The sequence below is a fragment of the Haemorhous mexicanus genome, chromosome 2 (assembly GCF_027477595.1).
Source record: "Haemorhous mexicanus isolate bHaeMex1 chromosome 2, bHaeMex1.pri, whole genome shotgun sequence".
In the NCBI taxonomy this organism is placed as follows: Eukaryota; Metazoa; Chordata; class Aves; order Passeriformes; family Fringillidae; genus Haemorhous; species Haemorhous mexicanus.
The window spans coordinates 84,287,773-84,300,605 of record NC_082342.1 but is presented as its reverse complement, the minus strand read 5'-3'; the positions used below and the strand labels follow the sequence as shown (position 1 = coordinate 84,300,605).

At 37.4% G+C, this 12,833-nt stretch overlaps 1 protein-coding gene across 2 annotated transcripts in view; it reads left to right on the top strand.

Moving 5' to 3' along the window:
- The window catches only part of FGF14 (fibroblast growth factor 14), a 373,226-nt gene extending 360,699 nt beyond the window's left edge, over positions 1 to 12,527 (top strand). For both annotated transcript variants that reach the window (XM_059839303.1, XM_059839304.1), the window contains exons 4-5: positions 6,568 to 6,766; positions 9,275 to 12,527. In XM_059839303.1, coding sequence (XP_059695286.1) covers positions 6,568 to 6,766; positions 9,275 to 9,411 — 336 coding nt within the window. In that variant the 3' untranslated portion in view covers positions 9,412 to 12,527. The remainder of the gene's footprint in view (positions 1 to 6,567; positions 6,767 to 9,274) is intronic.
- Positions 12,528 to 12,833: the final 306 nt, after the last annotated feature.

The window sequence follows — 12,833 nt, the reverse complement described above, 5'->3', positions numbered from 1 at the left end:
TAGTTAAGTAAGTGCTAATATTTTCAATAACATTAATTTAAATTTACTTTTGCCTAAATTTAGTCAAAAGTGTTATATTTCTGTATAAGCAGTTATAGCCACATTTTCAAATCTTTAAAGAACTTGAAAGTGAGATATAGAAATCGTAGCTAAAAGTTTTCTTTTACACACTGACATTTTAATGGACTCTCAGTGATTCTTTACCCAGCAAGAATCATCCCTGATTTTTACCTGCATGACAGCAAACCCTCTTTATATAAATTTCTCCTTTTAAAGACCACGTTTATTAATCTTCAGAAATAGAAATAACATTAGCTTAGAAGAGACAACAATGGCGTTCTTTGGCTGTTGTAATTTATTGAGGAAATTTTCTGTCAGAAAATGCTGGAAAGTGTTTGAAAGGGGCTGTGAGTGTTTGCTATACTATATCTATAGTATTGTCAGGTTCAGCTATTACTGCCTTTACTTTTGAAGTTAATATTTGACTGCAAAACTTGGAGTGGCAGCTAAAGTCTTTTGTTCCTTGGTATCTTGGCCAGTTTGCACATAGAAAATTCTGCCAACTTTGTTTGTTCTTGTTCTGATGTTTAAAAATTATGTTTGTATTAGGGGTTTTGTTTAGGCCCAGATACACTAAATGTCTTCTCAACCTGCAGGAAATGGAATATAAATTTCTCCTTAATTTGTGAGGTATGTAAGCATGTGTTGCTGTGTTTTCTGCCATTCGAAGAGGAGCTCATGCACAAGATGATTTCAAACTGCAGACTCTTGGCCATCTTAAACACTAAGAAAATTTGGTGTTATGGACAGGAAAAATTGAGTGATCTTTTGTGTTTGTTTTCCTATGCAAGCACTTGTCAATTAGGTTTACTGTAAGAAGGCAGTCGAACTCACCTAATTCAATGTGCAGCAAGTCATTGAAGTATCAATTTAAGTGTATTCCAAGTGTCATGTGCAAGAGAAGCCTCCTGATCTTTCAGGTTTTGCTGCACAAATATTTCTGTGACAAGGCCTTTTGCTGTTCCACCCCACTGCAGCTGTTTTCTGGGATCTCATCCTTTCACACTTTGATCACTGCAGCATCCTCCCCGCCTGCACTGAGGAACACAGTGCTACCCCCACAGTCTCCGTTCAGAACTCTGCCACAAAGTTCATTTCCCACCTTGATTACTTTAACTTATTTCTCTTCTGAATGCATTTTCCTCATTAAGCAGACTGCTTCTTTTCAACCTTAAGACCAGTCTTCATGAGTCATTTCCAACCTTTCTATCCACTATTAAAATGTCATTTCCTTTTTTTAATTCCTGTGTTGCTATCCTCTAACTCTCAAAACACTTTTGTGGTGACTCTGCTGCTTTTCTCTCTCTGCAGAAATTTCCTATAAGGCTCCACAAAGCTTGTGTTGCCCTTTCTCCAGTCTGTCCTTAAGAATCCTTTGTCATCATTTCTTAAAAAAAAAAAAAAAAAAAAAAAAAAAAAAAATTACTAACCACCTCCTACTGTGCTGATACCATGATACCATTGACTGGATGTGTTGGATTTTTTGGGTTGTGAGGTGTTTGTATCAGGCAGATTCCACATGGACTGTACTTCAAAAACTCTGAGTCCTGTTCCACAGCCTGTACTTTTAGGTGCAAGTAATGAATAGTATCAGGGTTTTTTACAGTGTTTGATTAGCCTGGCTCTTCCTTGCCTGGCAATCTCTTTGAGTTTGTATTGCAATTGTGTTTTCTGCATGGCACCAAGGAGAAAATGCAGCTAGTCCAGCCTACAGCTGTGCTTTTTGTAGCCTGGTTGATTAACAAGTCCTTTTGTGCTCGTCTCCAGTGGAGTCCGCTGCCTCCTTGTTTGCTGCTGACTACACTTAAAGAGGATTTCTGCTAGCTTTATCACTTCTGTGAGCTGTAACCAATGCCCTTCCTTCATATATTTCAGAATAAAACACAAAACTAAAGAGGCTTAAAGGTTCAGGACTAGAAGGTAGGAGACTTTTGTGGGAGCCCTTATTGTTGGTACAGCTGACCATTGCAGAGCCAGGTTATTACACTGTCCCTCGTGGTGTGCAATGAAAGGTTACTTTTTGTTCAGCCCTGACAGTTCATTATTGATTTACTGAACAGAAATATAATTTAAAACTGCAGGTGTCCATTTGATTTGTAAACAATGTCTGGAAGCTATGTTGCTAGTTGTGTTGTCATGCTAGTTTTGCTTTGTAACTCTGAGGTTCACTGCATATTTCTTCTTTCTGAGAACTGGAATAGGAAAATGCTGTGCTTTGTGGGGTTTATTTTGAGTGAAAAGTCATGACTAAGAAGGGATATGTGCAACTTCTCTAAAGCTAACTAACTTGAACGAACTAAATTGTGAAATCACAGCAATGGGAAATTACACTAATAATCCATTCAAATATTTTCAATTACTCAATGGCTTGTGGGAAAACTATGTTTGATGTACCTTGATTTTGAATGATAGCCACTTGCTACAGTGCCATATTATTGACTGGCATTGAGGCTCAGCTTCATCATGTCAGACCTCAGCTTTTGATTGACAGGAAGACATTACTTGGTAGGGAATTCATCTCAGTTGTCATCTGAATTACTTTCCAACAACCCCTTATATCTTTGTGTTGACACCACAAGTAACTTGAGCTCTTTTGTTCAGAAACTCACAGATTTGAGAAGTGCATAATGGCTCTTATTATTTTATTTCTTTTGTGTTTTGTTCTTATATGAAAGTAGATTCTGATACCACCACATGATTCTATGAGGTAAAATCCCATCATTTTGACTAGTATAATGCTAAGATTTGGCAATGCTGGTAGGGGTCCCAAATTTATGAACTTTGCAATGCCAGAACTTTTGATTCCAAAAGTTTGAACTCACAATCTTTAATTAGCAATTAATGCTACTGCAACTAGAATTAAAATATCTCCAAATAGAATTCACATCAAGCAAAAATTTGATGAGAATCTAGAAAAATATCCAAGTGAAAATTCTTCTCAGCAAAGTGCAGTTTAATACATCCTTCATTTCTCTGGGACCCAGGAAGCTGTATCAGATTGCACTTCACAGCCAAAATCCATTCCTGGGGTTTTGAAAATTGGCAGCTGGTATACACTTTATTTCTCAAATGTTGCTTTGACAGGATAAAACCACTTTTTATATAAAACTGCAGGTTAAATCTGGACTCTGACCTTGAAAGAGAAATCCTGAGCACAAGTTCTTGTTTGCAAGTCATATCTGGTTTTGCAATTTATTCTTTCACTTCCTAATACAAAATGTTCTGGGATCAAAACCCAAAAAGTCATTCTTGCGGGGAAGATCTAAATTATTCATGTCAGCCAGATGCAGATTTGGATTGCTTCAGGTTGGATACAGACAGGGAGGTAGCCTAGGGGAGTGTCCTCCCCATTGAGTTTCCCTTATAAAACACCCTGTACTTCCTCTACCCCAACAATAGGTTTAAATAAAGTCGTCCATGGGTTATTTTTTTTAAAGTCAGTGCTATTAGCACATTAGTAATTTTCTGGAAGTTCCCACTGGGTTAAGTCTAAGATATGCAGATCTAGATTTGACCTAGGTACATGCAAACCAACACCTTAGGTGTTATGGCTACTTTACAGTAGAAAATACAGTAGCGATTTTCAGCCACCTGAGATGGTGTCCGAGGCAAGACCTTAGGCACCACTCTTAACACTCTTAACTTAGAAATATTCAATTTTACCTAAGCCCCAGGGAAGGGACCATTTCAGAACATTTCTCATTAACTCTTTCCTTAGAGGAACTGGTGTCTGCAGTTCAGCATAGTAATTGTCAGGTGCCTAATTTTCATTAATGAATACTCCCCACACTGCTGGAACTATTAGTCTGTTTCAAAATAACATATATTTAAGGGGCTTTTTGACTGAGAGTTTTACCCAGGCAGAATTACCTCCTAATATACTGGATGAATGCAAACTCTGTCCAAAGCTGTTGTCCTACCCAAGTATCTGGTGTAGGATAGCTGCAGTAGTTTTAAGCAGAATACACTATTTAGGTTTGATTCTTCCTTGCATGAAAAAAAAAAAAGATGGAGTATTATTACAGTTTTTATAACTACATAGTAGTAAAGATGCCAGTTTGGCCAGTATGTTAGTCTACAACCAGGAGCAGCTAAGTAATTCCATTGCCATAACCTATAGTTTTGGTTTTGTTACTTGGTAAAGTAAATCCCTACCACTTCATAAACTGTCAGAATGTGCACTGTCAGAAATGCTACTGCAATGCCAAAGAAATGAGAGAGGAAAGAGACTGGTTTGATTCAGGGAAGGGATATGAATTGAAGGAACCTTGTTTAAGTATCATAATGGATATTGTTAGGGAAAACATACAAATAGTGTTTAGAGGCAGCCAAGCAGCTCTAGTAGGGAGGAACATAGAATGACAAACAGCTTTTGTTTATAGCACAAAAAATGTGAGTATTGGCTAAGAAGTAGTGTTTATGGTAATTGAGCTTTACAAGGAAGTAAAACTTCATGGGGAACACAGGGGGTAGCATTTTCAGTGAAGTAGGCAATAAGGAGAGCTGTGTAGGCATTTCCTGATTAGCATCTGCTGTTTCAACAGCCAAGGTACATGACTCGCATGTAAATGCTTGTGCTAGGCTTTATCAGGCATTCCCTCTAGCATGCCTCCCTGCCTTCTGGTTTTATTTTGAGTCTCCTTGAGCCCTACTGTGACTTGAAATCAGTGGAGGAGAAAGGAGAGTAACACAAACAACAGATGTCTTAAAGTTTTGAACAGAGAGAGAAAAAGCCCCATGGCAAAGGAGATGATGCAGTTAAGGTGTTTTCCTATCATTAGTATTCAGTGCCTCTACTACAGACTCTATTTTCATTTTTGCATGTATATATATACATATCCCTATATATGCAGTTGGTATGCAGTGGTACACATGGGGAGTAAAGATGTGATAGTGCCAAAGGATGCCCATTGCACAATTCAGATTTTTTTTGCATCCTGGAAGAGTCTGACCTGTAGACACTAAATGTGCTGGCTGACTCAGCCAAAACAACCTATTTTAGGGCAGGCTCACAAATTATTACCAAGCTGTTCCCTGCTTTTAGTTTCTTGCTGAATAAAATACATTATTTTTTTAAATCTGAAACTCAAAGATTGGGACTGCTAATAATATGCCTGGTTATCACCAGGGCAGCTTTGCTTACAGGTGGTAACTTAAGCCATGGCAGTACAAATACCATGTGCCCCACCACATTAGGAGAACTAGATTGTGCACCAAGTGACATTCAGTGCACGTTCAGAAAAGTCTTTAATCTGTGCTTTTTGGTATGGGGAACTGTGTCTTTAAGGACTTTGATTTCCAGAAAGTAAATCTGTGGCAGAAACAGCTGTGAAATTCTTACAATATATAGGCAGCTGGGGATGGCACAGAGACCCTGAAAATACATTGCCTGCTGGGTGTTAACTCAGTACTGCATGGGGCCAGGAACAAAAAGAAATGGAAAAAAATACTGTGAATGGAGAAGTGAAAAGATGTGAAGATTCCAGATTTTTTTTTCTTTTTTTTTTTTCTTGCTTTTTGGGAAAGATAAGTAAAAGAAATATAAAGAGTATTCAGAACTGAGAACTTTGAGCTCTGAAATCTTAGCAAGCTACTTCCCCCTTTCCCACATCTACCTCCTTTTTTTATGTCTTATTTCTTCTACAGGCTTCAGCAGATGGGTCCACAGACGGAAAATCCCATTCACATGCAATCCTATTTTTCTTGTGATATTTTAAATGTATATTTATTTGCTTATTAACTTGCTGGGTTTTTTCAAAGAATTTTGGTAATCTCTATTTCAATGGATATTCATACTGGTTTTTTTTGTTAGTTACTTGTGTTAATAATATATTTATGTTTTTTAAATTATTTGGCTACTGGACTACAGACATTTATGCTTAGATTAACCCACAAAGAGTTTAGGATAACTGCTGCTGCTGAATGTGACTTCTGAAAAAAAATTCCAGTTTTGGAATGTTTCCTGAGGATGCCAGTAGGAACTACTATTCTTTGTCCAGAAATTTGTATATCAGAATAGTATTTCCCTGTAGTGGTATTTTCCTGGACTACAGGGAATGCTGAATGTTGGTAGCAGCACCTCAAGCATCAAATATTAGTTGCTGTAAACAAGAGGGAGTCTGCTGCATTCAGTTAAAACAGAACAACTGTTATCTCATTAATACTATTTTGCATAGACTTTCTTAATCTTTATAAGTAGATGCTATCAGAGAAAGAAGCATAATAACAATAATTATGCCTGTATTTAAAATAGTGCTTTTATGCCTGTGTGGCTTTCTTTCTACCTTAAAAATACACTATCTCTGTAGCACAGATGGGTAAACTGAGGCATGTATGGGATGTGAAATAAGTTCACTGGAGGTCTTCCAGACAAAGACAGAACTCCTGACCTTAAAGCAGAACCTTATCTTAAATATTATGTAAAACTTATCTCAAGGTATTTGTAAGTTAGCATAACAAATCCTGCACTTTAGAGATACCATTTAACATCTGTTTTTCTTCCCACAGGAACTTTTTACACCAGAGTGCAAATTCAAGGAGTCTGTTTTTGAAAATTATTATGTAATCTACTCATCCATGCTCTACAGACAACAGGAGTCCGGAAGGGCCTGGTTCTTGGGGCTGAACAAAGAAGGGCAGGTCATGAAAGGAAACAGAGTGAAGAAAACAAAACCAGCAGCTCATTTTCTACCCAAGCCATTGGAAGGTGAGGCTCAGTCCATCTCTAGCACACTCTTCTATACATCTCACAAGAAGAGGGAATGGTTTCCAAATCGAGTCCTTACTCAATATGCATGCTTCACACAGGGGCCAATCCCAATGCCACTCCCAGAATTTAATGGAGCAGTTTTGTGCTACAAAAGGCATGGGTAAAAACATTTTTCCAGGGACTAAGTGGTCTTTCTACAAGAAAATAAATCTTTTGTGGAATAGCATTGTGCTGCTTTTAAAATATTCCATTGTTAGGGACAAAAATTATTGTGAATCTTGTGGCGAGAAAATAGTCCTTTCATTAAGCAGAATGAGATAATGAATATTGAAGATTGGGAGTTATAAAGGGAATGGATGAAATGTCAGCATTTTAAAGTAAAAGCTTTGTAATACAAAACACAAAGGTCTCTCTATAAAATAAATCATGATGTATTACTATGCCAAGTGGTGTAATGTAAGTTGGCCTTTAAACCAAGATAGGAGCAAATAACAATCACAGTAACCTTACCCACCAAAATGATGTCACATTCTCTGAAAAATCCATTAATATCTTGAAACTTTTGTGTTATCCTATGTATTTATCTATAAATGCATATGTATATATTTTATGCTGCCTTTTGCTTCTTGTCCTGATGGCACTACTTGTTGTTCTAATTCATGTACATAGCCTCTGAAAATAGTCATAGTCATTCTCAAAATTATCTAATTTCTTACCACCTGAAAGCACCTACATGAGTGATGCTTTGGTTAGCAGTCCAATTACTTTTGATATTGAACTTGAAATTTTTGATTGAAGGATCAGTTTGTCAAGTACTTTAGTTTCATAATAAGGAAAGAATCAGAATAAAATTATTTTTATTTGAAGTCAGGTCGATGCTTTTGTGCTTTCCCTGTTTTGTGAAAGTTTACAGTTGTTTCATAAACTCTACAATACTAATAATTTATATCTTGATCTTTTTTATATTAAGACTTATAGGGAGGGAACAATAGTGCATTTTTTAAAGCAATGCCAATTCCTATGTACTAGGAAAGAAGTTACTTTTTAAAAATAATATTTGATGATCAGACTTCACCAAAATAGCTTAGACAAAGCTTAGAAATAACTCGATTTACATTGCCAATGAGAATCATCAAATATGACAGCTCTGCTTTATAATTCCTTACTTTATAGTTCCATTTCATGTTGTTCAATGTGATAATTTTGTAGGTCACAGTGTTATTTCACCAAGCTCTTTTAATTAATCAGCTAAGTGCCCTAAACACATTTATGGGCCACTCTGAAGATATAGATCATAACTAGCCTTCTGTACTCTAGAGAAGACATTTAATTTCTGTCTTTAAGAAGCTATAAAAGGATTTAGAGTATGTCACTGGAATTGTTAGAACAAGTATTTGATTAGTTAATGATGCTATGGGGCCCTTTACATTTATTACAAAACTTCACACCATCAAAGATCAAGGTCAGTACTCTGATGGTCCAGCCTCCTACTCTAATTAGCCAAGGGATGAAGGAATTGTGCTTTCCGTGGTAGCACACATCCAGTCTGGAAATCAGTGTGATGATTAATTCCTTTGACTGCTGTGACACCTCTTTAACATTGCTCTGATATAAATAAATGCAACTGGAGTTAGGTATAAGTGGAAATATTACCTGATAGAGTGACATGGAAAATGAAATTGAATTATCCAAGAGCATTAATCATTAAGGCAGCTTAATGCTCGAACTGTGTAATTGAATACATGTATTTCCCTCAAAGGATTTGAAAGGGTGAGATAGGGACTGAAGCCAAGGGAAAAACTTCTAATTCCTCTAAGAATTCAGTTGATAGTTTAATTTGGAGTTTTCTGCACTTCTACATTCAGTGGAGATCAGTGGCTACTGCATATGTTTTTGGAAATGAGGTAGGAAAACGCCCAAACAACCTTTGTACTCTCCACATGTCCTGGGCATTTCTTCAGGGCACACCTGAAGAAAAGACCATGGCCAAATTCCTCAGATTTGAAAGACTGATGTACATGTAACTTTGCAGAACTGGACCCTAGACTAGTCTTGCAATCTATGACTAAGAACACTTAAGTCTAGACGACTGTATTGTATGATCCCATTTTTTATTACAATCTGTCTTAACACATTTTACTTCTAAAAGCTCTCATGTTTTTTCAATGTTTGTTTAAGGGTTGTGTATACATACACATGGGTATACACTTGTACAATTTTGTGTGCCTTATGCAAAGAAAGAACACTAGTTTTACATTTCCAAGATATAGTGTCCATTAAACAAGGAAGAATGCAGTTTCCTACTGAATTTTTAAGTCAGATGCAGAAGTGTGAGAATTTTGGAGGGGAAAGCAATTCTGTCAGTGGTGCAAAACAAGCATCTGTCAAAGTAAAGAGTTTCCCTGGTATGCAAGAGGAACATAAAAAATCAATCCTATTTAAGATGAACTCTCATATGTGATACATTGTTTAAAATGCTTCTCCCTTTCTCTTCCTTCCCCTCAGTTGCCATGTATCGAGAACCATCTTTGCATGATATTGGAGAAACAGTGCCAAAGGCTGGGGTAACTCCAAGTAAAAGCACAAGTGCATCTGCAATAATGAATGGAGGCAAACCAGTGAACAAGAGCAAGACGACATAGCCAGATCCTCACAGGTGTTGTGACTTTACTGAGTCCCAAGTACAGTTGAGCGATTTATCCTTGCCAGACTTCCCCTTGGCAGTGTCTGTGGATCAGCTTGTGGCAGGTCACCAGCTTGCCCGTTCCTGTTTCTGAACTGAGTTGTTGCAAGTGGATAAATCTCAACATGTAGCTCCACCACAACGAGAAGACACCTGGATGAACCAGCTAAACTCAGACCATGGAATGCCCTACCAGATATTGGAATGCCTTTTTAATATCTTTTCTGTGACTGTGACACTTCATGTGAATGACATACTTCACAAGTACACTTGATACCTTGCCTGCTGACAATTGCCCATAATCCCTTTTTGAGTCCAGTTTCAGCAAAATCCATGTGTTTAAGTTCTATTTTGTAGCACACAAATAATCAAGTAATTTCTAGTTAGATGCTGTAAACCTGTGCTATTATGGATTTCTCTTCTTCCCTTTTTTATAAGGCTGCTCGCTCCACTGTTTGTGACCTTTTGCAGGGATTGTGTTTCTCTATAACTTAAGTGTTGCCGGTGGCTTAGTTTTGAAAGCAATCAGGGAATCAGGAAGCCTTCAAAAATCTATTATTAAAAATTATATCTATAAAGAATAGGATCATTGTCTCTGGCTTAAAATATTGATTAAATGTGAATACTCTTTAGTAACAGATACTGTGCTTCTGAGGTTGGCATTAAAGTGGAGGGAAGAATGTCAAACACAACCAATGGGGAGTTTTCTGAAACGTGTGTTTGGCATCCCCCTATAGTTTCTTTTTGTGTGTGTGTTTTATACATATCACAGGCTTACTGGTAATGGTAACATTTGCCTTGCCCAGCGAGCAAGACCCACTCATTTTTGGAAAAGTGGGTCCAAAGAATTTTGTAGGCCTTGTAGGCCTGAATTAAGGCTCATTTTTCATCTACTAAATCTTCATTGTTCGAAAAACAACCACCACAAATAAAAGAAAAAAAAGTAAGACTAATCAGAATTGCGCTACCTAAATCCATTTCAAATATAATCCTTTCCTGTTTTTAAGGAACTGAACTTAATGCCATTGTTATTTTTGGCTGAATCCCACACCTACTTAGCAAAGCATGGGCAAGGATGTTGTTGTGTTCTTTTTTGCAGCACCAATGCAAAGGGTAGTTACAAATTATAGTTTAATATTTCTGGTGTTTTAAAAAAAAGACGTTTTAAAACTGGACATACTACAAAACTTTATTTTTATTTTTAGCTAAGCATGCAAAGTCCAGTCCTATGTATTTCACTGATATCCCAGTATGTACCTCCACCCAGCTTCCTAGGATAACATGCCCACCAAATTGCTAGATTGAAGGTGCCTTGCCTTGATCTCTATATACTGTACTTTCTCCTACATGAACCTAGAAGAAATCAAAAACATCATGAAATTGAAGCCTTGGATCATATTACCAGGAACAACATCAACCCTTTGAGTTTGTCACTTGTGAACAATTAAGCCAGTGTTGCGGGGGATGAAGGAGGGCGGGGGAAAGATTTAGAGAATGCCACAGAGGTGCCACTGAAGTTTTGGCACACTTAGTCACAGGCTTTCAGAAGATGAAAAATATAGGCGCTCTGTATGCTTAAGAAGGAATTTGCTTCTTAGAAATGGCAGCAAAGATCAAACTGTATCTCAGTCTGGAAAACTATGTGGCAACACTCCCTTGGCCTCTTGCTGTTACCTTGATATTTAAAGACAAAAAGAGGAAACCATCCGTTCCTTTTTTAGCACTGTATTTCTGGAAATTTGTTTTATCACATCTTTGTGCTGAAGTCCCTGACAGAGGCTGCTGATTATTTCAAACTCCCTGTCTGCTCAGCTGAACAGTCTGATTCAGTCTGAATGAACTCTTCATACTAGTTTTCAAATGTGTTCTGTTTTTATAAGCAACATTTAGTGCACTCTTCAAGGAGGCTACTGTAAAGCTGCTAAATTCTAGATAAACTTTTTCTTTTTTTCTGTAGGTCAGACTTCTTTTTGTATGTGTGATAAGAGAACAGCAAGATAATGCCTGATGTTGGGTCTTTCTAGGGAGGGAATGAGTTAAGCATGAAGCCCTCTATCCATGTAGAGAAAAAAAAAATACAAACCTAATCTAAAACTGTGATAAAAATGCAAAGAAACTTTGACTTAAGACTGTGCCCTTGCCTGCCACCACTAAATCTGTGTGCGCAGGGAAATAACACTTTATTAAAAACTTTGGTGTGCCCTTCTCGTCCCATCTGGTCCAGTGGGATTTGTGCACCATCCCTGAGAAAACAAAATCAAACCAAAGCAACTCAGATGGCGAGCTGGGGGCTTGCTGTGCGCTGCAGGACCCAGGAAAGGCAGCAGCCTTAGGCTGCACTGGCAGCCAGGTCCCGCCATGGCCCCAGGCCTCCCTGCAATTGTAAGAGGAGAACTTCACAGTATTTCAAGTAAGATAAAACAGCTGAAGGCTACATTCTCTCTCACCTGATTCTTGAGGAGAGAATACACGAGTTCATGTTCCATTCAGCTGTCTTCTTACACACCCAGTGTAAGAGCCTGAGGAGAGACAGGGCTGGAGACCTGGCTGAGCCATGCAAGGAGGATCCTATATAAACATTGTTTTCAACATTAACCTTTTGGTCCTGAGTAACTATGATCTGTGAACCAGTTTTGGAGGCTATAATTAAGGGCAGATTTAATTTCTTTAAGCAGTTAGTACATACTGGAAATACATATCGTTGCCTTTTTCTTTTTTTTTTTTAATTATTGTTTTCTGGTTTGTCTTTTCTGTGGGCTAAATTCATATGAGTGTTTAATCCAATGAATCAATGTCCTAATTTTTTTTTACAATCTGTTTAAACATAACACAGTTATCTTCATGCTTTGTTTCCTCCCTTTAATTTTGTATTGTCTCATCTGTTGCATGGGAAGAGTATGACAAGGATGAACTAACTGCATGTTGTAGGTTGTGTCTGTCAAAGAACTGTTGGTCAGTGTTACAGATTTACATACATATATGCAAAGAGTTTGTCTGCATTGTACAGTTTGTGTTTATTCTTATTTGTTGTATACACAGATTCAACATGATGAATAAAACGTTTATATGAAGGCATACTGGAAACCAACAGAAAAGTTTATGTAAGAAGTAGACTGTGCAAAGCATCATTGCACTGGCCACAGGATGGTGAAACTTCATGTAAATAGGTTGGCAAACTCAGTTCTCCCCCTTTACCATGCCAAAGAAAATTTCAGCTCCTTAATATAATACCTCTCTTGCTGTTCTCCAGGATGAGACTTCACCATTTTCTTCCCTCTAAAATTAATTTTGCTGTTAAGTGAAAGCTGTTTTCAACTGTCTGTTACTACTAAAGTACTGTATAGTAAACCTGATGGAATCAATTTGTATTTACAGATTGGG